General features: G+C 43.5%; 1 protein-coding gene across 1 annotated transcript; it reads right to left on the bottom strand.

Moving 5' to 3' along the window:
• Positions 1–417: 417 nt before the first annotated feature.
• Positions 418–25,849, bottom strand: LOC310964746 (voltage-gated delayed rectifier potassium channel KCNH8-like; the record flags this gene model as incomplete). Its single annotated transcript, XM_083938004.1, has 15 exons — positions 418–1,140; positions 1,664–1,716; positions 1,847–1,956; positions 2,557–2,831; positions 6,205–6,419; positions 9,804–10,053; positions 10,788–10,987; positions 11,331–11,708; positions 12,699–12,906; positions 14,389–14,546; positions 15,290–15,548; positions 16,175–16,320; positions 16,603–16,734; positions 16,889–17,122; positions 25,774–25,849. 15 exons carry the CDS (start codon positions 25,847–25,849, stop codon positions 418–420), a joined length of 3,417 nt encoding a protein of 1,138 aa, XP_083794130.1.
• Between the last annotated feature and the right edge of the window lie 447 nt (positions 25,850–26,296).

A 26,296-nucleotide genomic window follows, 5' to 3' on the forward strand; every position in this document is an offset into this window, starting at 1 on the left:
GTCTCTGTCTTCCTCTAATGGAAACAAACATTACCAGCATGCACAATCTGTTGTCCCGGAGCTAAAACTTGAAAACTCATTGTCCTTCTTCCTTCTTCAAATATTTGTGGGGTGTCTCTGAAAAACAGAGATGTTTCAAGGAGACTTGGGAGACGTCTGACTGAACTGCATAAACAGTCCACTCACATAATAAAAAAGGAGTTCATAACTGAGGTGATATCCCGTCAAACAAATCCAAATGAAACTGTAAAACAAACTATTTTATTATCAGTTCTGCATACAGCTGGTGCTCATGATCATGGTTTAAACTTGATGTATTTACATATTAACTCACATGCCAAACTTTGGACAAATGTTTGTCATGCAGTAAGTTGTGCGGCATGCTGGTTGGTCCCCGTCTGTCACGATCCTCTCTGTTCACCCCAAGGGCTGTCCTTCGTTGATGAAGCTGAGCTGGGCGGTGTGCTCTCCCCACGGCACCTCCTGCAGGTTCATTAGGGGCTCTCGGGGGTGTGAGGTCATGCTGGAGGGCTGGAGAAGGGAGTGGGGATGAGACCGGGATGTGAACTGGGGCTCAGGCTGGGACAGGAGCGGAAGACGGGATTGAGAGGGCTCACTATCAGGTCCTGAGAAGTCTACCAGAAGGGAAGTTATGGATGATGGAAAGCTTGATGAAGAAAGAGCAGGGATGGAGGAGGAAGAGTGGGGATGTGGTTCAACTGTGTGGTCATGGGGAGAGCTGTTGAGTGACGGGGGAGCTGAGTGATGAGAGGTGGTCTGAGGGGGAGCTGAGTGATGAGAGATGGTCTGATGAGGAGTTGGAGGATACTGGGAGGTGATGGATCGGGAGGGTGGACACTCGAGTGGATCCTCTTGTAACACCTTCGTCACGCTCGACTGAGGAGATGGCGGTTCAGCTACCAGGAGGGGTGGACTTTGATTGTCCAAACGATCCACAGGTGCGTGCTGGGTGAGAAGGGGTGGGGCAGGGGAGCAGCTGTACGATGACACGCTGGGAGGCGGGGTCACGGCGTTGGGGATCAGCAGCGTGGAGGGGTTATGGAAGAGGGGTTTGAGGAGACTCGTCATTTCTTGCAGCTCCTGACTGACAGAGGTCACCTGACGGGAGAGGACGCTCATCTAGATAGATAATAACAATAATGATAATAATAATAATGAACGTTATGTATATAGCTTCTCTCATAACATAGAATGCAGCTCAAAGGGCTTCACAAAAATTAATAACACAGGTATTTAAACAGAAAAAAAAAAAAGCAAAGAATCGAATTCTATCGAATAGAAAAACAATCGAATAATAAAGTCATAAAAATATGAAATAGGATAATACTTGTAATAAAACAAGCTCATAATGATCAAAACAATGAATGCGAAATGATTCAAAAGAATAGTTTTGACTAGATTGGCTGAAATATAATATAATATATTTAACATTATAATCTGATGACTGAAAAAGACTTAAAATGTTGATTGACTAAAACTAACTTTAACAAAATCCTTACAGCAGCAATCATAAACATAAATTGAAATGGCATTTAATCTGAACATATGTGTATTTGTATTCTATTTTAAATCAACTTTTTTGTCATTTCAAATCAACAACGTGACTGTTTTTGGTGAAACACCTCAGTATGACCCGCCTTACCTCATGTTTTAGCTTGGCGATAGCCTGCATGGTGTCCCCCTCATCATGGGCCCCTGCGGACATTTACAGAGACACACACGTGCTTATAGACACATGTAGTGTACTGTACGTGTAAGGACTGCAACACTGATAACTAAGAACGGGTTAGCGATTCATTCATAAGTGGATTTTTGCAGCTCTCACCTGAGTGAGCTGAATCAGGGCTGCGTAGGAAACAGTGAGTCGCACTGGGAGAAAAATCAAACCTCTGAGCTGAACCAATCGGGTTTTCTGCCTCGATCCCATCCACAAACCTGGAGACGGAAATGAAGAGAGTGGATGAATTTCACAATAAAGGTAAGACATTAAGAATTTACAGTTACAGTGTAAAAATAAAGTGATGACTTTAGTGACCAAATGGCGTTTTTTATTCATACAAGACCCCACATTACATTATTCATATCCATCAGGGATCTCAGAGTCCATGATTAAGATATTATTTCAATATTTTCTCTTGAATTATCCTGCCGATCACTGATTGCATGATTTCATATAATACACACTCCAATGTAGGGTTCCCGTGGGCAGATTGAGCAAACTAATCAAGATTTCTTTCCCACTGTAAAGCAGCTTTTTGTTTTTTTTACCTCCGCATCATTTTGGAAATCCGACACACTGACACAATTTATGCTTGTGTGCACCGACACAGCTGCTCTAAAATAAAAGGGTTCCTCCAGCTGAACGTCTGCTGCGAACCTCTCCGGGGAATCCATGCAAATGAGCCTGTTTGTGTTCGTGAATAATGTCACAAGTCACAAAAAAGTACGAGTCAAATCCCCACAGTGTGCTACAGCCACTGAGTGAACAAGCGAACACTAAGCACCCAGTCAATAAATCCATGAATGGTTCCTCACCGAGGGCTGAGGTCCGGCTGCAGGCAGCTGAAGCTCACCGCGGGGATCTGCAGGCTGGTGGGCCGCGTGTAATCGCTCGCTGGTCTGAAGGTTCTCGCGGGCAGCAGCGGGGAGCGTAGAGGGGAGCGCAGGGGTGAGCGCAGGCCTCGGCCCAGCCTGCCCAGGGGAGGCATCTTGGGCAGAGTGGGGTGCTCACCCTCGGACCCGGACCCCTCCTCGTCCTCTTTGATGGACGGAAGCTTCTTTATGATCCCTCCGTTGCTCTCACATTCTGCCTGAGGAGTGAAAAAGAGGGCAGAACGCAATAACACCTTGTTTTTGTTCGGAACAAAACAGTTTTATTTACTCATTCAGTATTTAAAGGTCCGATATTGTAAAAAAAGTGAGATTTCCATGTCTTTTTTGATTATAAAGCAGGACAGGCTGCTCTTTAAATACTTTCAAAGTGTCAAAACATTCAATTCACAGAAAAATGCACACAGCACATTTTCAGAAACTGCGCCTTTAAAGGAGCCGTCAGGACTTCTAAAGGTAGAAAGTGCTGCTACAGTGCTGCTACAGTCAGTCTCCGGCTGCAATGATGGTGCAGAGACAACAATCGAATAATAATAATAATAATAATAATAATAATAATAATAATAATAATAATAATGGTTCATTTTCTGTGAGTTTTGAGGTGGGACTTGAAGGTGTCAATGGAGTCCAGAGTGCGTATTCATGGGAGTGAGTTCCAGAGTCGAGGTGCTGAACAACAAAAAGCCTGAGCTCTTAGTGAGGTAAGTGAGAACGAAGGGGTGGACAGCAGGTCGGCAGATGAGGAACCGAGTGAACGGGGTGAGATATAAGGGTGTAGCAAATTAGAGAGATATGGGGGGTATGAAGAGCATTGAATGTTAGTAGAAGGAGTTTGTAATGGACAGGGAGCCAGCATGGGGACAGGTGTGATATGAGGACTTGGTGGGGGTGATGATTCTGGGGGTGGTGTTCTGGATGCTTTGTAGTGAGTGGATGAGCTTCTGTGGTAGACCGTGAGGAGAGGGTTAGAATAGTCCAGGAAGGAAGTGAGCAGAGCATTTATTAGGATACTGTTGAAGTGCTGGGTGAGGGAGGGGCGAAGTCTGGAGATACTGCGGGGATGGAAAATCTACTTTTTGTTAGTTTGCATCCTGATGGTTTACAGTATAATTTTGCAACTTTTTCAGTGTGACTTTACTACGAAATTAAAAGAAGAATGGATAGGTCAGGAATGTCGAAGTCACTCTTTGACCACATGGGGGAGCTGCTGAGCCATTGAGAACATCGCTGAGGGTGAGCAGTTGCCATTCACAATAGCCGCAGTGGTAGGGATATCCATTCAGTTTGTGAGCAGCGCTGCGAAGGAGTGCTCTCATTCAAAACAAGCAAGCGTCCACACACCATTCAGCTCTCTCAGTTTTCTATAGTCTCAGATGAAATAATATACTGTGAATGTTTAAAAGTCCTATCCAAACAGTCCTTTCAAAGTGAAAATCCTGCAGCCACCATGGTGTTATTGGTGGAGTTTTAACTGATGCATCTTCCCTGGACCTTAATTTAAAGACGATTAAAACACTGGCAAATAAATCCAGTTTGCTCTTCTTCTTTTTCCCACTTCTCCTCCTCTTTCCCCCTTTGTCACCAACACCCTTCCCCTCGTCTCCCTTTCTCCCTCCGCTGTTTGTTGTCTTCACCATCCAGTCTTTAGCTCACGTGCCTGGCTGGTATTTTTAGATCACAGAGGTTTAATTTTAGCTGTGGTTTGCCTGAAGGGAACCGAGCAGCGAAGGGACTGTTTGGAATTTATGTATGTGTGTGAGCAGCACGTGCCACCCTTGGTATGCAGCAAGCCACTATAAGAGCATCTGCCAATTATGTGTGTATAGAAGGAGACTATATGTGTGTGTTGCATGTGAGAGATGTTGAAATATCATCGCTGTAGTAAATGCATATGTGTGTGTTATGCATATGAGATGTAGCACTGGACTCCACACAAACAACGCTGTATCAGCAAGGACAAATGTGCTGTGTTATGGTACGCTGGCATGTAAGAGCTGCATGTGTGAATGTCTGCTGTGTGTGTGTGTGTGTGTGTGTGTGTGTGTGTGCGTGTGTGTCGGCACGTGAATGCAAATATCAGCAAGGTTCTTCCTCTCCCCCCCCCCCCCCCCCCTGCAGCTTCCTTTCATCCTGATGTTTTCTCTTCTCGTCTCCATCTGGTTGTTGTTCTATATTTATCCAGTAAGGGATGACCCGACCCTCCCCCATGCCTCTGACAGCGCTATTTTTAGTCCCACGCCGCGCTCAGTGGAGCATGCACTACCGCTGTTGCTGTACGTGCATATACACGTGTGTGTGTGTGTGCAAGGCGCTGACAAGAATGTGGAGTTTTGTGTGCATGCCATTGGTAAATCTGAGCTCTATACGTACACTTCTTTTAAGTAACTAGTGTCATTAAGTTAGCTACAAAAAATTCCTTGCAAAGACCAGTGAGGCTTGACTGCTGAGCTAAAATAGTAGCTGCAGACGTCTTGCTTTATTCCTCTATCCATAAATTAACTGCATCCTTTCATTCACTTGCATCTGATCCCTTTTTTTCACCCAATCTATGGAGAGAAGCTGTTTATCATCAGAAATTGACGGGACTAAGTGGACTTACAGTTTGGTTTTCATAATCAGGCAGGAATTATTTCCATCCAATTGTTTCCAGACTTTGCCAATAAATTGTCAAGGTGCTTTAAGAATTGAACTCCTTCGGTGAAGGATTTCCAACCCTCATGCATCCCACAGGCCCGTATACATAGGACAGGAAGTCAATTAAGTATGATTTAAATATGCTGCTATACTGCCTCGTCCCCTGACATATCCCTTGAACCTCTGCTCTAATGAGCAAGCTTTCTCACAGCGGAGATGTGACTTTGTTATTTCCAGTATACGCTGGTCATTCATGTGCACGCTACAGCTGAGATCCATCTGCAAATCCCTGGCATCTGAATCGTCCATGTTTAGCTTATGTCTTTATCTGTTGGCTGCATCTCAAGCAGAAGCCGTGTCTTCCTCCTCACTCCGAGTCCAGATGGCTAATCCTTTTGAAGTGCAGAGCCTTCACTCCGACATTGCGTAAAATGTTGGGCGGAGGAGGGCACGGCGCAGCTGAGTCTAATCTAAAAAACAGAAGGAGGCTTCTTGTGGATCCTACCCAGAATTTTTCTTTAAGGCATTTAAAACATGAGATGATTAACCTCCTCTGCACTTCCCTGGTAATATTGATAATGATAGTATAATAGTACATAAACAAATGAAAAAAAAGTGAGTCGCCAAGCAGAAGGTGTTCAAGTATCTCAGGGTCTTGGTTCAACAGTGAGAGCAGAGTGAGGATAAGAGGTAGTTCAAGTTCAGATGATCAGGATGCCTTAGAGCATGTTCAACTGGAAAGGGATCCTCCAGAACATGCTGGAGGGACTACATATCCCATCTGGACTGGGAACATCTTCATATCCCCCGGAGCTGGAGGATGTGTCTGGCTGCTGCCTTATGTGTGTTTATTTTTCACCTAACTTGTTGACTTACTTTGCTTCAGAAATCACGTTCGACCTTCAGAACCTTTCACTCACTTTCACTTTGTTCTCCTACCTCGGTGTTGTGGCCCTCCCGGAGGTTGTACGTCAAGTCATGCTGGATCTCTGTGACGAACTTCTGGGCGTAGTCAGGATAGAGACAGAGCACCTCGCGGAGGCCTTTTAGGCTGATGTACTGCAGGTCACAGTAGGTCAGGGCCTTCACACAGGCGTTGGTCTTTATCACTTCCTCCTGGGTCAGACAGTCGGAGCCAATCAGGTCACCCCGACCTGGAAAGCAAAGGAACATGTCACGTCCTTAACCTGGGAGCTGACACAGATCAACGATGCAGTACAACAGATGCATTTTATGTTGCCTATGATTTCATGTTTCCTTAACTGACTCCATATTGGTACGGCACAGAGTGCATTATCATGTTAACATAACAGAAACTACTAAATTAAACTATCTTTTAAAGTTCCAAAAAAACAGGACTTTGATACTTTTTAAAGTACATTTAGCAGATAATGCTCCGGCTATTTTACTTCCTGAATACTTCTTCCACCTCTGGTTGCAACTTATAGGAAGGCTATAATACATGGGCTGCCCCAATATAAAGGATAGTCCACATCCAGAGAACACAGAGAGTAATGACCACACTGACCCATTAAAAGAGCACCAATCCCAAAACATGACTATGCAATACTTTAATTGTAGTTTGAACACTGTTACACCATGCTATAGGAGGGATAACCCACTCCACACACCCTATGTGGTTATTAAGAATAACACATTGTAGAGCAGAGTGGTTGAATGTTTGGTTAGACTGTTTTATATTTTGTTCATCATGGGATAGAAATGGACTGTAGATTACAACAGATGGTTCTTCTGTTTTTTTCTGCCTCCTTCCTCTCTACCTCACTGCCTTCTCCACAGCTGTAAATCCAAAGGGGCAATGCCAAAACAATGTGTGTGTGTGTGTGTGTGTGTGTGTGTGTATGTGTGTGTGTGTGTGTGTGTGTGTGTGTGTGTGTGTGTGTGTGTGTGTGTGTGAGAGACAGAAAGAAACATAGAGAGAGGGAGTGAGGAAGATCAAGCAGGAAAAAATGAAGAAATTAAATATGTGTGCACTGAGCATTTCTATATGCACGAGAGAGGATGTGTGTTTGGATGTCTGTTACAGACACATATATGTGTGTGTGTGTAGAGAGAGAGGATGTGTGTTTGGATTTCTGTTAGAGACACATATATGTGTGTGTGTGTGTGTGTGTGTGTGTGTGTGTGTGTGTGTGTGTGTGTGTGTGTGTGTGTGTGTGTGTGTGTGGAGAGAGAGAGGATGTGTGTTTGGATGTCTGTTAGAGACACATATATGTGTGTGTGTGTAGAGAGAGAGGATGTGTGTTTGGATGTCTTTTAGAGACACATATATGTGTGTGTGTGTGTGTGTGTGTGTGTGTAGAGAGAGGGGATGTGTGTTTGGATGTCTGTTAGAGACACATATATGTGTGTGTGAGTGTGTGTGTGTGTGTGTAGAGAGAGGGGATGTGTGTTTGAATGTCTGTCAGAGACACATATATGTGTGTGTGTGTGTGTGTGTGTGTGTGTAGAGAGAGGGGATGTGTGTTTGGATGTCTGTTAGAGACACATATATGTGTGTGAAGAGAGAGAGAGAGTGTTTGTGTTGGGATGTCTGTTAGAGACACATATGTGTGTGTGTGTGCGTGTGCGTGTGTGTGTGTGTGTGTGTGTGTGTGTGTGTGTGTGTGTGTGTGTGTGTGTGTGTGCAGCTACACAGGAGAGAGAGAGGAGAATGTGTGCTTGAGCTTGTTCTAACACAGAGCATGTCCAACATGCTAATGAGTTTCTTCGGTCGGCAGGATCAACTTCATTATTTACACCAGTTAGATCATTAATATGAAAAAAAACAGTGTTGCCAATTAGCTGCCTCTGCTTTATGCGGACCTGCACTGATTCCAGAGCTGTCAGCGAGTGTGTTTGTGTTTCTCTATTCTGTTTCATCCGTGTAATGCAGAATGGAAGGAGTGTCAGTGTACGTGTTGTGGGACAAGGCTCTGGAGAGGCTCTTATTCTGGAGGCAGGATTTTGAGTTCTAGCTGCTCTGTTGGCTCACCTACTGGAGGCATGTAGTGTTTTGTTAATGGTGCATTATAGTAATGCAGTTTTATGGAATTGTATTCGTTGTCTGGTGGATTCCTATGGATGTCCACCTGTTTATGATAGTTTGCTGGTATTTTTAGATAACCTGAGTGTAATATATTATTGAAGTTGTGCCAGCAGACAAGCTGAGTGACTCTCTGATGAACATAGAGGTGCATTTAGCAGCTAAAAATACCAAATTAGAGCTAAAATTAGATTGAATATTGCACTTAGATTCACCAGGAGGCTAGAAATATGACTTCCAATGAATATTAATCTTGTTCTGTGTCTGCTGGATGTGTAAATGGGAATGGTGACTTGGAAGGTGATTATTAATCAATGTTGTGTTTAAAGTTTGTTTCATTGCAAAGATGTGGCAAAACAAAAATCAAAAAAATCAACTAATGCTGTTTATGGATATGCTTTTGGGCTTCTGGCAGCTCCCCAAACTGTTCCATCAGTCCCTGGGTCACACTCCGTCTTTCACTTGATGGGCTGTGACTTGTTTGCCCACGGGAGGCAGTTTAATATGTAGATAATTGCAGTTTTTATCATATTGTGGCGCCAGGCTCCTTCATCATTTCCCCTCTTCATAAAAGCTGTCTGACTGGCTATTAACTGCCGGGGGTCTAATAACTTCCTCAGAGTTAAAAGCCCATCCTCAGCCTCTGCTCATAATGCTGTAACCAGACTCCAAAATAGACCAAAGAGGAGAAGAATGCTGTTTTCAGAACGTATCACTTCAAAAAGCACTTCATGACTTTGGCATATTTTGTGATTTTTCTACACTCTTATTCATCTTAAAATATTGCTTAGCTTTTTATAAAGAGCAGCTGAATCCCTCAACCAGTCCATCAGTGCAAGGTGGAAGACCATATACTACAGCTGCACCACCAGTCCCTGACATCTCTTTTCATCATTGTAGAAAAAGGGATCTTTCCCAGTAATAAATCGATTTCATCCCCACTTGTATGGGGACTTTTACTTATTTTCTGAAGATTGATGATCCACATGACTTACTTTGAGAGCAGCCATGGCGTACGTTAGCTTATACACCATCTTCTCCTTCTTGCTGGAAGTAGACGGCGTTGGTTTCTGAATCACTTTACTGCCGGAATCTAGGAGGGCTTCTATGGTTTGGAGTCCAAGACAGAGAAGCCTTTCAAGATGCAGGTAGCAAAATGACTCACTCAGACCGCAGGCCCAACAGGAGGCTGGACCCAAACTCTCAAGGTACCTTCCCTTGAGAGCATAGGCCATTGATGTACTTACCTGCATCTTAAACCAGGTTCTGAGCAGGTTTCTCAAAAGAGATAGTTTTGAAAATGTCTCATGGTATCTCACTGTGGGACTAGGTGCTGTCCATGGTGCTGAACCTTAGTGGTGTTTGGCATGTAGTGCATTATTATAGTCTTATGTTTCCATGGTCAAATATATGCATTTGTAATGTCAATATATCAGCCAATGTATAAGTACAACTTTAAAAAACCGCTACGGGTTGTTTTTTTGTTCTTTACCCAGAATGGCCAGCACAGTGTTGTCTTTCAGTACTTCCATGGAGCCTGAACAGACGAAGTAGATAGCCTGGAGGGCGTCGCCCTGGCGTATGAGGAACTCCCCGGGGGCACAAAACGAGGTCTTGATGATAAGGGAGAGGGAGCGCAGACACCCCCTGCTGGCCGATTCAAAGAGCGGCAGCTGCAGCAGCTCATTATTCAGATGCATGGCGATGTCGGCCCTCAGCTCATCCGGGAAGTCCTTCAGCAGCTGTGGAGGGACAGAGAAGGACACGTTTGCCCTCTGCAGTGAAACAAAGATGCACAAATCACCATTTCTATGACTGTAAACTACGGATGAATCCCTATCGCTCACTTTAAACTGTAATGGCTTCTTTTCCTTAGCGTTTCAGCAGACGAATGTGACTGTGTGGGAAGGTGGAGAAAAACGCTCCCCCAGAGTCACAACCAACTGATACAAGCCCTTTTGTACATTCACACAAATGTCTTTCATTAAAGCAAATGCAACAGCTCTCTATAAACTAGTGAAATCCCACTGCATATAGGGAAAGTTGTGGGTTATTACCTTAAAGTATTAGCGTCTGTCCCCCATCTTATTATCTCTATAAAAAGGATTATCAAGATTTAAAGCCATGGTAAAACATATGAAGAGTGAGTCTAATGTCAATGAGATTGTTAATCCATGAAATTAAGATAGCTGCCCCAGAGTGCTAGAACCCAAAACAAAACCCAAATCCTCTCAGCGACTTTGAGCCGATCCTTTAGTCTGCTCGGAGGACAAGTCGTCAGATTTGCACTTTCAATTTCAGAAGCCAAGCCAGTTGATCCCATTGTAACTGACATTCAAAGCCACAGAGGTCACATTTCGGACGTTTTTAGAAATATGTTTGTTTGCCATCTAGAGTAAAATGATGCCTTCATATGTTCCCATTCTCTTGGGGCAAAGGCATTTTTAATCGTGTGACTTTAATTAGTCCCTCCTACCTCGCTGACGTCGATGCCGTTGTTGACAGACCAGGTCGTCTGGAAACATTCCATCATGCGCTGCTCGAGGGCCTTGGGCAGCCGGTGCACCCGGATAAAGTCCTTCAGGTCCTTGGTGCGGGTGTGGTAGAGGGAGCGGCGTGAGTACATCCTCTGGATGATGGCGGTCACATTACCAAACACCACAGCATGCATTAACGCTACAGACAAAGAGACAAAAGCACCAGAAAAGCTCTTCTCAATAATAGACTTCTGCCACAGTTCAGTGACATTGTAACTGTTTTTTCTTTACAAAAAAGACACTTTAATGTGATATTAAAACAGCATCAATGATCATGATCTAGGGTATTTTCTCCATGTACTGTAATGAGCAATGCTGAACTGAAATACATAAGTCACAGCATCTTTGCTCGCCTCATTTTTAGCCACGTTAGTGATGTGGCTCGGATGTCTACCACTTTGGTCCAGAATAAGTAAAAATGGCAAATTGTGTGTGTATTTTTAAGTTTTCCACCGGCTGCTTTAGTGTTGTGTTTATCCCACCTCCAATCAGCATGGTGCAGATGGAGAAGATCTTCTCAGAGTCCGTGTTGGCTGAAACGTTTCCGAAGCCCACGCTGGTCAGACTGCTCAGAGCAAAGTACAGCGACGTCACATAGGAGCTCCTGACAGATGGACCCCCGCTCAGTGTGGTCCCTGAGCCGCTGGGCGTCCTCTCTCTGGTCCTGCTGCCGTTCCATTGGCCCGAACCCAGCAAACCTGCCCCAGTCAGCGGCTCCAACCCTGAGCCGTTCCACTGACTGGAATTTGTCAGTCCTGCTGTCATGGCCCCTTGAGGCGAATCAGAGACTCCCAAGAGGGAGGTCAGTGGTGCCAGGAAGTATGGCGTTCCTAAGCGTTTGGCCAGTTCATGGAGCCAGCCTGGTGGGAAGAAGGGCAGTCCAGAAGAGTAGCAGGTGATTATTTCAGTGTGATTGTTTGTGTGAGCACAGGTCAGATTGTTTGCTAGCTTTTCTGATAAGGTCAGCTTTTTATTTGCATTAACTCATGGTGCAAATCATTTCTCCAGTCTCTAAATGTGTCTGCTTATCCGTGTTTTCCTCACATTTTAAAGAGATATATTCTTTAAATGCCTTATTCTCAATATATTCTTTCTTGTTTAACTCCTTCAGGCCGAGCACCCATTATGTAGACTCTAACTAACCACTACACGTCAAGTATTGACATGTCATTTTCCAGATGAATGAGAAAGGCACCACATGAGCAGCATGGTCAGACCAAAGAGGGAGTGGAGTAAGAGAAAAACATTTCCATTTGTAACTAACACTGCAAACTGACTGAATCACTGTTTTTCTAATGTGAGTACTGCTTTCATGAATTCCCATCTGAGGAATAAAAGCACTGTGTAATGGTACATGGGTGGCATTTGTATAGTGCCTTTCAAGCTGAGTTGGACGAAGCGCTTTTCAAAGCCTCTCATTCATCAGTGCACACTCTCATTATCCAAGAATAATGGAGCGCTGCCCTGCTCATCGGAAGCATTTAGGGTCCAGTTTCCCTCAATTACCAGACCCACAATTAATGGACAATCACTTTACCACCTGAGCCATAACCGCCCCATGTACATCTGTGTTTTTCTGTATTTTCCCCTCTTGTCTCCTCCTGTTTTTTTCTATGTCAGCATCACCTCGCAGTATTGTTGTTGTTTGGCACCAGAAAGCACAGTAGGAGGGGAGACAGATCACCTTAATTAGAAGTGTTTTCTCAGTTAAAGGACACACTACACACGCTGAGTGCGTATATGCAAACATGTCTTCATAATCTGCTGGATCGTTTTCATAAAATGAACTTTGCTTGAATCTCCATCCATTTATATCCTTACAGGAAGTTGCAACACACACAGATACATACCTACATCCCAGGAGGCGGGGCTATTACTTTCAATCTCGCTGCGTCCGATGAAGTACCAGACGCAGGCCATCCAGTGGCCCAGCAGGGCGAAGGTGGACATGAGCAGGGTGAGGACCACGGCGCTGTACTGGGAGTAACGATCCAGCTTCTGAAGGAGGCGCAAGAGGCGGAGGAGGCGCACCGTCTTCAGCAGGTGAACTCCGAAGTTCTGGGAGAGAGGGAGAGAGAGGAGTCATCACCTGCCCTCTGCGGTTTGGATGTGCGTGCATTCTCTTATTAATCTTAAAAGCTTCCCATCTGGAGCCAATTACGAATCACCCATGCACACTGAGAATTATAATCAGACATCTTGATAGTGAGCTGTGTCACTGGGGGACCTGGCCCTGTGATCTCACTCCCTGTGTAGAAAAAGAGTCAAAACTTACTCTGAACCTCGAAGCTCAGATGGGATTACTTCAGACTGACACTGAACTCACAAACTTTAGAGTTTCATTTGCAGTTTTCAGAGACATTCAGAGGAAATCACTGTCATTATCATCCTCTGCTGGATAAATCCTTGTGGTCCTAAAAGTCAAAATTACCTCATCAAACATTGTCCCTTATTGATTTCCTCCCTTACCTCTGAATAACCTGTGGTTGCAATTCACTGCTTTTGGGAATTCAATTCTGTACAGGGAGCCGAGGTGTAAGAAATCTCTCCCGTATTAATCACAGACATTCTGTAGTCCAGTCAAACCCATTACACCGACATCCAGCTCTCCCTGGAGCCCACACAGCTACATAAAACTGCAAGCAAAAGCAAACAATTTCCTGGTTCTTATTACGATCTCATCATCCTGGGACTTTTCAGATTCAGTTATCCAGTGAAGAGCTGGGTGATGATTCAATATGATGATTCATCATCGTTCAAAGCAATTGTATTGTGATGAAGCCATATCAATCGAGATTTTGTAACACACAATTACGCCGCCTAAATTGACCAAAACAAGCACAGACGTGAAAACTGTCCTGTTCCTTTTGCACTTAAGTTCTTGATAAAAAGGCTTTACTATGTGGTCATTTCATCTAGACGATTCATCTGTTGAATTACCGAAAAACTGGCAATATTGTGACCGTTATCCAGTTCTGCACTCACCATCATCTGGCTAATCTACTTGCCTCCACCTGTAATTTGTCTTCAGCGTGCTCGTTTATCAGCTTAATTATCGGTTACCTAATAATGAGTTTCTTTTTGAAGCTCAGACTCTCAGTATTCTTCCCTCGGAGCCACTACGGCAAAAAGTGCGGGCAGGATTTTGAGAAAATAAAGAACAAAAAGTCACAGATAAAAAAAACGTCTTGCTCTTAGTTTCCTTAGCTGTGTCTTGTCTCGTGCGTAGCAGCCTTTGCATTTGCAGGTTCTTTCATGGTCTTATTAAATGGTTGTTGAGTGACAGTCAAACAGCAGGAGAGTGCTACTGATAAAAAAGAATGATGTCTGTTACCACTGGCAGCGCCCATAGAGCCTCTGCCTATACATCACACATAAAGGCGTAATTTAGATGCACTCTCCCAGCATTCAGATTTACACTAATTATTTTCATAAAACAAAGCTATGCAGCTGTATGTGTGGACAGTGTGTGTGTGTGTGTGTGTGTGCCTGTGTGTGTCTGTGTGTGTGTGTGTGTGTGTGTGTGTGTGTAAGACCTACCACACTGATATTAAAAGCGTAGAGCAGGTCAAAGGGCAAGGCAGCGATCAGATCCACAAACAGCCAGGATGTGACGTAGTGAATGCAGATGCAGCTGGGGTCGTACACCACCTGACCAGATGTGCTCACGAAGGTGGTGCGGAAGTTCAGCACGATATCTGGCACACAAAGCTCACTAATTAACATTAACATAAACATTAACATTCGCTTGGATCTCATTTGTTTAATCTTACCATCAGACAGAGCCAGGCTAAACGTTTCCCCCTGTTATTGTGCTAAGCTAAGCTAACATGCCGCTGGTTGTAACTGTGACGTCATACATCCTTTTAACAAGCCTCCCTCGAGCAGGAGGAGTGGAGAGGAGAGACGGCAGGTTGAGATACAGTAGAGAAAAAGGGGAGATTGTTAAGGAGGCTCAATTAGCATACTGCTCTTGTGCTTCTTCAGGAGGAGTTAGAGAGAGTGCGGAGTAAGGTGTAGCCAATTTAGAGAGGAAGATTGTTGATGGTGAATGTTTCAAAGCTGTTGGATTGGATTATGTAAACCTAGGAAGGAGTCGCCCTTAACCTGATTTTAAAGAAAGTGGAAAAATGGAACGGAGGCACGAGGCGTGATTTTCCACACGTTAATCCAGTTATATTTCATGGCAGTGTGGGCAGTGTGTAGATGAACAGAGCAGTGGAGGTCTGGGTTACTGCATAACAACGCTTCATCTACACACACACAACTGGATTTCAGATCAAGTATCTCTTTGAAAAACTAGTGATATTATCAATAAACTCCATGAAAAGACTAAAAACAATAATAAACTGCTTCAGCTGGTTAAAGCCTGATATAATTTATTCTATGGTACCAAAGAAAAAACATCTAAAACGTATACAAAAGGTTAAAGCAGCCTTACCAATGATGAAAAGAATCTCTACTAAGATATCGCTGACACTTGGAGGGTTTCGTGCTGATGAGGCGCCGTCCTCTCGCACCTCCACCGCGGTGAAGCAGACGTTGTAGGGAACGGTGACAGCGACGTAGAAGGTTGCCAACAGGATCAGCCAATCCCAGCCGGCCTTGAATGCACCGTAGTGAAGGAGGATGAAACGGGACTTCTGGACATCCGCCACTTTGTACTCTGGGACCGGGTTTGCATTGGCTCCAAGGACACTCTTGATGTGGAATATGGAAACACACACACACACACATATATATATATTTTGTACCAGGCTGTGAACATGTTTTTTTCTGCTGTAAAGTTGGGAATTTGAAGATGGAGATCGCTTTTGAAGCCAGCCTCAAGTGGCCGTTGGAGGAACTGCAGTTGTAGCACTTGGCTTTGTATTTCAGCCCTGGAGGTTGCAGCTTGGTACAGAGTAATGACACAATACGCTGTGTCTCTGTGGGATTAACTGAGCATCAAGTTAACTTTAGCTGATGCAAAAGGAAGAAACCTGTTAACCATGATACCTGATCAGCAGGCACCACAATGCCTCACTAATGACAGCTTTTATGCTAATGTCTTCCCTCTAAGGTCATTAAGAGCACAAAGCGAGACGAAACTTTGTCTCATCCCAGTCGCTTTAATTTACTTTTTCATCATATTGACTTAGAAATGAATGCATATCAAGTTGTATGCAAATAAGCCTTGAAGGGCAAATTGGCCCTATCAGACAAGTCTATTAGATTAATCTGGTGACACCGTGTAATCTTTCAAAACTATCAGTGTCATGCTTTAAAAAATGCAGTCTGTCAAATCCTAACTAGGACAGAAGGTTTATAGGACAACATGTCTCACATTGTTGATCTTCAGCTTGCTCTTGGTTTTGTCCTGTTTCTGTAGGTGTCCCGACAGCTGGTAGAGGACAGCCCGGCTGCGGCGGCGCTCCATGTTGAAGGCCGGAGGGCGGCTGATGTGACGGATCTCCAGGCCAGTTTCCTCATCTGCAAACGAGGGCACACAAAATTAGAGAGAGATGGTGGAGGAAACTGCTATTGTATGAATCTGCGGCTCCCAAACTGGGATCTTTTATTACTGATGTACTGTTTTGATGAAAAAGTAGAGCAGGCGCAGCACTGCTCCCAAACCCCCTCCTTAATATAGCCAGTCATGTCTGCTGCTGATAGATTTGGGCCCCAGCTGCAAAGCCTCTATTAGATCCTTCCATGTGAATTATAGAGAATTTGGAAAATGCCGCACTTTCTTTATCACTTGCTTTCTCTCACCAATGTCAGATTCATTGCCATGGTCCAGGTCCTTATTTTCTGTGATGTCCTTGTGTGAGACCAGGAACAGAACCACCTCGCTCTTCTCGTTCTTTATGGGCACAATATCAAGAAGACACCAGAACTTGGAGCCTGTTCAAAGAAAAGAGATTTGAGAACAGCCTAAAAATAAAATGCCCTGTATTCCCCTACACATATCAGGTTTGACTAAAAGATAACTTTGAGTGACACAGCCGGTGTTAAATATGATTAAACTTGACAATATCCTCCAGCCATGCAGTCTCACCGCTCTTCTTGTACAGAATGAGCTCAGTCTTAAACTCCCGCCGTTCATCCAGAGCTTTCTGCATCTGTGAGGTGAGGTGGTCACTGGTCTCGCCGCCACACAAGAAGTGACACATGCAGCTCTTTTGCATCAGCTCGCCACGGGCGAAGCCGGTCAGTTCACAGAAGCCATCGGAGCAGTAGACTATGGGATAGAGCGACTGGACCTGAGCGTTCCCCAGGACAAAGTTACTGTCTGTTTTGGAGGAGACATGGGAAGGTAACAGGGACAAGAGGCAGGGAAGGGAACAAACAAACAGAACAGGAATGAAGGTTAAGAAAGATGGTGAGCAGCTTGAGAATATGCATCCATCACTTGTATCAAAGTTATCAACAGACGCTTGATGGTTTCATCAATTTCCAGTCGAGCAGAGGAGATTATGTTTTAAATTAGGGCTTTTAAAGACCTTTGCAAAGTTGTAAACATAAACAAATTAAATGTTTCCAAGTTCGATTCCCATTGCAGTGAATGTGAATGAAATCAGCTGACAGGAAGTTAAAGACCAAGGCTGCTGCTCAGCAATGGAAATCATTAAAATCATTATTTTAAAAAAAGGTCTATAGGGAAAAGGGCATAGATTAAGTTTTTAAAAATGGTTACATGCTAATAAGTTATCACTAAATGAAGATAAAACAGAATGTATGGTGTTCAGTGGTGCCAGGGCTCATTGTGAAATAACTTAAATGGAGTTGAAATTGAAAGAATGATCATAGATTATAAACTTTTGTTAGAAGCCACATACAGAATATACCAAACGGAAATTATCTAAATATATGGCTCTTCTTTACACAACAAAGGATTTGTAGAATAAGAAATGTTTGCATATACTGTGTTGTTCACTTGTAATGCCATATACGTCATATCGTGTTGAGGTTTGGGGAAATGTATATGAAACAAATACAGACCCTGCAGAAAAGAGCTATTAGAACAATAAATAAAGCTGGTTATCATGCATCTACTAACCAGTTGTTTATTGAGTCCTGTACCTTAACATTTTTTTAGATATTGTGCATTTAAAAACAATGTAAATGCTGTTTCAGTTAGGAATAAAATTAAAAAATTAATAAATCCTGTTTCTATTCAACATGTTTTTAAATTAAGAGAAGGAAATGATCATTTAAAAACTTTCATTCATTAATTTATTCATAGTGCGATAGACTTTAATGTCACTTAAAGGTATTTCAGGTATAATTAAACAACGTCCTCTTACTTTACGGCTGCTAAATTCAGATGATAACTGAGTTTACATCAGGACTCTACAGCTAAGCTAGCCGCTCGTTGCTAAATGCTAATGTTAGCATGCTAACAACGACAATGCTAACATACTCATAATTAGCACGATGCTCTTTTCTTGTTCATATTGCGTATTAGCATGTTGATATTAGCCTTACGCGGGTACAACTGAAGATGACAGGAATTAAAATAAGTTAGTTTACAGGTGTTTGCCCATAAACCACAGTCTTAGATGTATTTAAAGTGTTGACCTGATGGTGGCGCTAGATGATGACGTGTCTACAATTCAAGCTCGTGAGAAAAGTCCAGATTTCATGTCCATCCAGTCAAACTATTTCTTAAACTAATAGCCTGCTTTAAAATGCTGATACACCTATCAAAGTATTATTAAATAAATGTGGTAATTACTAAATTAAAACTACTTCCGGGACACCAACGGCTTCTTCTGTGTTACTTTAATGTCCATCTCAAAAGTGGGACTACTTACATCATATCACTCCGCCAATCTCAACCATCACCAACATTACAGACAAGCTCCATATTAAGTAGTTCCTTATCTAAACTCAGGTTCAGTACATAATTTATAAAGCTTCTTAAAAAATAATAAATTCAATATTAGTAAGTAAGCACCTGTTTCTGCTAATGAAACACAAAGTGATTTGAAACCGGGTTAATGTAGTAATTACACAGCAATATACCTGTATTTACAATTTCCAATGATTTTGTAGACAGTAATACTATAAACGTTTTATATATAATATGTTATCTGCTAAATTGATATGAATATATGCCATAAATGTATATAAATGCACCCATGTTCTAATATACAGAAGATAGGCTACAGAGCTGCGGTGCTACTGCCTTTGTTTTGTTACGACTACATGAGACTTATGAAAACCCTCAAAGCCTCGTGGGAGGTGTAGTTGTTAAATGCTAACAAAATAATATATATATTTTTACTATTAGGCCAGCATGATGATAAAGTTTGCAGTTGTGAGCTGTGCCTTTCAGGACCACAAACAGTTTTGTTTTACACGTTGAGTCACATTCACATTTACATAAGATGTCTTCCTAACTCAAAGAAAACATAATTAAAATTTCATTCACAGCTCTTTTTTTTCTCAGCGCAGAGTTCATTCTCTCTCTCTCTCTGTTCGCCCCTGCACTCTGAAAGGCTTCAGAGTAATTCTGCTCACTTTGAAGAGCGTCTCCTCGGGGAGAATTTAACATGCTTGCTGCTTTTCAATGATATTCACTTCATCTTCTCGTCTTCATCTCCCTGCTATTGTTCTCTTCAAATAATCTTTTTTCCCCCCTTTGTTCATCCCATGTGTCCTCCCCACCTCTCTCTGCCCCTATGCCATCTACAGTCGGTCCATCTTCTACAATTATGGGAGGCTATAAAAAAGAATCTTAATTTCACTTTTCTGTTACGCTCAAACATGCCAGATTTAGATTGTGAAGTACGTTCACAGCCCGGTGTGATAGTTAACGTTCAACACTTTGCAGAGCAGAAACATTATAACCAGTCAAATGCTGTATATCATGACCGAAAGAACAAGGTTGCGGGTACAAGCGGCCGAAATGTGCTTTCTCAGGAGGGGGGCTGGAGTCTCCCTTAGAGAGAGGGGGAGAAGTTCAGCATCCGTGAGGAACTCGGAGTAGAGCCGCTGCTCCTTTGCGTTGAAAGGAGCCAGTTGAGGTGGTTCAGGATCATCTGGTAAGGATGAACCCTGGGCGCCTCCCTAGGGAGGTGTTCCAGGCACGTCCAGCTGGGAGGAGGCCTCGGGGAAGACCCAGGACCAGGTGGAGAGATTAGATCTCCACACTGGCCTGGGAACGCCTCAGGATCCACCAAGTTAGAGCTGGTTAATGTGGCCCGGGAAAGGGAAGTTTGGGGTCCCCTGCTGGAGCTGCTGCCCCCGCGACTTGACCCCGGATAAGCGGATGAAGATGAGATGAGATGAGATGAAATGCTGTATATCAGTGTGGGGACTTGGGTTCTTTCCTATCACAATCAATATAACCGTCTCAGGACTGCTCATACATTTTTGTTAAAGGTTATTTCCCAACTATAAGATGACGTTTAATGATTCCTGCAGGGACTTTGGTATGTGCATGCACACTTCAAATCTTGCATGTACATTAATCAAACTGTTTGCTTGCCAGAATGGGATACAAGCATTGGTTTGTAAATGGTTTGAGTCACGGGGACGATGTTGAATAATTCATTATGAAACTGAATTAGGTATGATATGTGACTTGCACAAGACAATGCATTCATTCCACTGCGATCATTAAAGTCCGTACATCAATGAATCTGGACGACTGGAGCTCTCACTGTGAAGAACGTGGGCAATATAGGACGAGAGAGCAGGCGAACAAATGATGGAATCGGAGGAATAGACCGAGTGAGAGATGAATTAATAGAGACACAGAGACAGTGAGACTGCAGGAAGATGAACCGGGGACAATGAAATTTAATAATTCATGCATTAATAAAGCACGTTGGATGTAAATGCTCTTGCAGAACCCCATCGAAGCACCACTCAGATGAGACGTACAAAGTGCCTTTGGGTGCGGGAGGATCCTCATGGGAAGTCCCACATTTCCTCTGAAGCACAACAACAAGTTATGAATCACAATAATGTCCTGCAACATTTGTTTTTTTACGGTGATATATACAGTACATTGGGCGTTAAAGCTGGGGATGAACTTTAGTTTAACAGACGCAATTTTCATCCATTCATCTTCAACCACTTGACCCTGTTGGGGTCGCGGGGGACACGACCGGACAGGACGCCAGTCTATCACAGGGCACATAGAGACGAACAGAGACACAAAACCATTCACACCTACGGGCAATTTTAGAGTCATCAATGAACCGAACACCTGCACGTCTTTGGATTGTGTGTTGGTTATTGTTGGTTTAGTTGAGCATATTTAAAACTCCTCCTTTACAAACATACAAAGGGTTTTAATGACTAGTGCTTCAAGTGTTTTTCACATGTTTGAAATAAAGCATTCATTCATTCATTCAGTTTTATTTTGTGGCTCTTTCAAAGTTCATGTCCAGGTCAATGTGTCAGGGGACCATCAGACCTTGTGACACAACAAGTTCAAAGCCATTACAGCCATACTGGGCGGTGTCAGCCGAGGCAGCAGCAGAGGGAGTCTGTCCACCGTGCTCAGCACAGAATGATGCGGCGGGCAATTTTGAGGAGTGTGACAGAATATAAAAGGATTTCATGTTTCACTTCTCCCAGTAAAGAAATATAGGCTTGGACTTTGGAGATGATTAACTGGTAGAATAGAGGAATATATTCATATTTAAGAACAGTGAGCACATATTGCAAAAAAACAAGGGCAGTGCTTTCATATCAGGCAAGCTTATACTGGCCCCTCTCTCACTGTTTCCAGAAGAGTGTTAAAAAAAAGGAACCGAGCTCATTTATCATTGTTCCAAAACCGGGGGTATTACTGTAATATGCTGCCTATCATTCTGGGAAAGCCTATTTTGGAACGTGGCTGCAGGTCTTTTCTTCCGTTCAGCTTCAAGATTGTGTTGGACGGGGTTGGGGTCTGTGCGAGTTCTTCCACACCAAAAACCATTTATTTAGGTTGCAACTGGTAATGACTCGCTCATTTCACTTCATTGTTCAGCCTCACGCTGTAGCAGGGGGCTTATTTAGGTTTGCTTCTGCACTGTGTTCAGTAATGGTCGGCACTGCACTCACGTGAACATACTCCCCCCGAAGACGTGATCTGATTTCAGAAAAATGTGCTCCCCCGTTTTCCTTCTACGCTGGCTCAATGCCGTGTTCTTATTTCCTTGGTCGTACACATATTCTGCACTTTCCCCAGGCACTAGGCAGGCCTGTCACATCCACACTATGATCCAGGTGTAATAACGTGTGAGCTGGAACACTACAAAACCACTCACACTCGCCTCTGAGCAGCTCAGGGAACCCCGATAGAACCCTGGCGCTGATAACACTGACATCGACAGCACGCCACAACGCATTCACCGCCGTGCACAACGTACGCCAAACACACTCCAACACGTGCCACATGTTTATGGCACTTTTTAAGGACACTGCGTTGACTTGCATTCATTTCCCTGGGGCTAATTGATGCATGCCCAATCAAAGTATCCAAATATATTGAAAACTGTGTGCACAGAAAATTGATGCATTTAATGTTCTATTAAAGAGCCTGGTAAATGTTAAAGGGGGTATATGATGCTCATGGTATTTTTGTATTGTATTTTCTACTCAATTCAATTCATTCATTCGTTTATTCATCTTTAACTGCTTGTCCCTGTCGGGGTCGTGGGGGGGCTGGAGCCGATACCAGCTGACATCGGGCGTGAGGCGGGGTCCACCCTGGACAGGACGCCAGTCTATCACAGGACACATAGAGACAAACAGAGACAGACAACCATTCACACCTACGGGTGATTTAGAGTCATCAATGAACCGAACACCACGTCTTTGGATTGTGGGAGGAAACCGGAGAACCCGGAGAAATTAAAGTGCCTCATCATAACAAAAGTGATCTCAGAACACTTTACAGAGTAGGTTAAGACCACACTCTGTGACTTATTTATGATTTACATAGACACAACTATTCCCCCGTAGAGTACGGTGGCAACGAAAACCTTCCCTGTTACAGACAGGAACGTCAGACAGACCCAGCTCTGTGGAGGACTCGAATCATGTTTACATGCTTTAATGATCAAAAAACACATTATTGTTCTCATAAATTCTGTCTGATATACAGTATATTTATTCACCCTACGTCTGAAACCTGAAACGCTCCGTTTTAGCGCCTGTCTCTTTAAGACCAAAGCAAGAGTCCTTGCCAAAGGAAAGAAATCCGGCAAACAATAAGGAGATGAACACTGACGGCTAAAAGATCCCAGCATGCAGGGTTATTTGTTAAAACCAGCTGTCTGATGTGTTTCCTAAACCTGAACTGAACACACATTTTCACTCTGCATCAGCTTCAAAAGTTTACAGCCCACAGCAGACAAAAACACCAAAATCTGTCACTCTAAAGACACCTCTGTCTAATTCACGTTTACTTTTTTACACACTAGAGCGTGAAGATGTGGCCCATTTGAAACTATTGCATGACCCACAAACAGATATCCTCATATGTATTAAGCATTCATGAATGTGTGCTCTCCCGACAAGTATTTGCATACCACTAAGTCCTCAGTTGCAGCTCCATCTGCTGACCGATCAACATTGCCATCCCTACGTGATTGATTAAAATCTGTAACCTTTCTCCCTATGAATATGCATGAAGTGTGTGCTATTGAGATACAGTATATCTGACTCTTACTGGAGCTTTCCACTGCAATGTCAGAAAAAAAATAATAAAACTCGAGAGATTTCCCCGGAGTCTCCCCGGTTATCGTGCTGCATTAATGTTGTATGGCAAAGATGGAAGATCCCAGCTTCAGACCTGGAAATGCTTTTCTGCTCAGCTGCTTTTTAAATACTTGAGAACCCACTTTCAGTCACAACACACGTGCTCAGTGTTCTGTTATGAAGTGTACACAATGACAAATAAAGCAAAGGTTTGGGCACAGTGGGATTCAAAGTGCCGCCCTCCACGCTTCAGACTTCTCTAAACCTACACTGCTGCTGCTTTCAGTCATTAGTGTGATTTAATATCAGCATCGCAACTCTTTCCCCGGTCCACTTTGCATGCTGTGTTTTAGTCTTTTTATATACTAACTAAGACAGATACACACGCACATACAACCATGTGTAGTTATTCGGTTGAAGAAGCTCCTCATTAAAATCCTCCATCCTTTTTTTGCAGCACAGAGTGAAAACAGGTTGATTCAGAGAGACAGTGTGAGAAAAATAATGTGTTTCTTGAACATTAAAGCATGTAAACATACCAAAATTACAAGTATGACACTGAAAATGAGCATCAAATGGGACCTTTAAGACCCTTCCTTGACTGTAAACTGCTTTGATGTGTGTCCTCTTTTAGACGTGTAGTGACATATAATCACATTATGTCAGTTTAGACATGACTTGGTCAACCCAGACGTGTAGTGAGGTTGAATTGGGACCCATTATTGTTGGAGAGGAGGATCTAACTGATTGGCAAACCGCAGATTCAAGAGGGTCAATCCTAGCCGCCGAGCCGTGGAGCAGCTCTTTTATACTCGCAGTGAAACACACTGGAGGGCTTTGCTTATCCAGCGTGTGCTCCGTGGTGCTCCGGGAATATAGTCTTCAATCCGTGCTCACCCAAAAAAGAGTCCTGTCTAATGAATCTCCTGCAGCCGGCCTGTGCGCCGAAGCTGTCAGGCTGCTGCTGCACGATGTGATCAGATACAGGGAAGTGCAATCTGTTCCCCTCTCAGATTAGAGTGGACCTAAGCACTGTTGACACCAGATGATGAATGCTAATTGAATTAGTGCTATCTCGTGAATCATTGCTTTCAGGGGACAAACAGGACACATGACTAATTTTTCCACAGCATGCATTTAACATATAGCACTCTCCATACAGTAAATCCTCCCTCCTCCAGCAGTTTGCATACTGATTGACATTGATTTATGTGAGCGATCGAAATGCACACACTTATTTTGTAGATTTTGCAATGAATTGGGTGTGAAGCATAGAGTAGGCTTTGAATAAGAGTCTGTTAAACTGTCACAGAGGATTGTGGGCTCTGTCGTGGTGATAGCTCAAAAATAACTGAACATCAGGGATCTTCTTAAAGTAGTTTGGGTGCCACCTTTACTTTATGAACTGCTGTTGACACAATGATGTAACAGCGTGAAATGTTTCCTTTATATAGAGTCTGTTTTAAATATAAAATAATCACTTTCAAATCAATATAGAATACTTTAAGCAATGCTGGGGTTTGTGCTGATTATATTTTAATTGTTTTGGGGAAACCAGTAAAAATTTCAAGACCTTCATCACCGACTGTGGTGCTTATATTCTGCAGACAGCTAAATGAATGTGTTTAATCACATTAACATGGAGCCAATCAAGGTGCCCAACACATAAACAGTACACATTGCACAACATGTGGGAGGAGCAGAGGGTTTCACAGGGGCCCTGCAGCTAATTAAATAACAGGGGCCCCCTAGCAGCTTAACCCAGCCATGACAAGTGAGGTTTACAGGCACAGGCTGTGGAACATTGACTTGCATTGCATCTTTCTTGTATTGATTCACAGCTGCATATCAAACCAATGCTCCTGAATGGTAATGACTGACTCGTAGCATTAATTAACACAATGCAGATTTTGCTGATTGACATTTAGGTAGGTTGAACTATAGAGATCAAGCGTAAATTATCACTTACTTCACGCCATCTGCAGTTTTTGTGCACCTGTAAGGACCAATAGTTGGTTTATCTTTAAACTGTACGCCCAGGTATGGCACTTCATGACTACTAAATATGTTAAACACAATGGTCTTTGCTTTCTCATCATAGCTGATCCATCAGTCAGAGTCTCAACTTTGTATTTTCAGAGTTCAGATCTGAGTGAGTGAATATTTCGGAGTAAACAAACTGCGTGAAACATCCGTTGCGCACCATGAAATTAGGATGAATTTAAAAGCACTCACGGGTCCCATCGAAACGAGTGGCGATGGTATCCAAGAAGGTGTTCTGTGGCGCAATCAGACCCCGCATCACAGGCATCCGAGAGCGGGTCGAGCCGCGTCTCTCCCGCCGCATAGAATCTTGGCTCTCGCCGGCAGGAGCCACGAAGCCCGGCAAGAACCTGTTCGAGGTGCCCGGCGCTCCTCCTAACCCCTGGAGGAGGGCGCCGAGCCGAGACACCCGGGACTCCACGGTCCAAAACTGACCAGCGACCACCGAGCAGGTGATCCCGGCTAACAGGAGGAGAGATGAACCGCTGGATGCTGGAGGGGAGAGGACGGAGGGATGGAGGGTGCACGGCAAGGATGGTCACATTTACGCACGGTTGTACTGCAATGCAACCCCCCTCTCCTCCTCCCCTTTCCTCGCTCTCCCTCTCTTACACATACTCTATTTTCTCTCTCTTTCAATCTGCTTTTCCCTCTACCAGAGCACCAACCTCTCTGTCTCTTTGAAAAGGCACCACTCTGTCTCCACCTTTCATCC

The sequence above is a fragment of the Echiichthys vipera genome (genome assembly GCF_963691815.1).
Source record: "Echiichthys vipera genome assembly, chromosome: 23".
Taxonomy (NCBI): Eukaryota; Metazoa; Chordata; class Actinopteri; order Perciformes; family Trachinidae; genus Echiichthys; species Echiichthys vipera.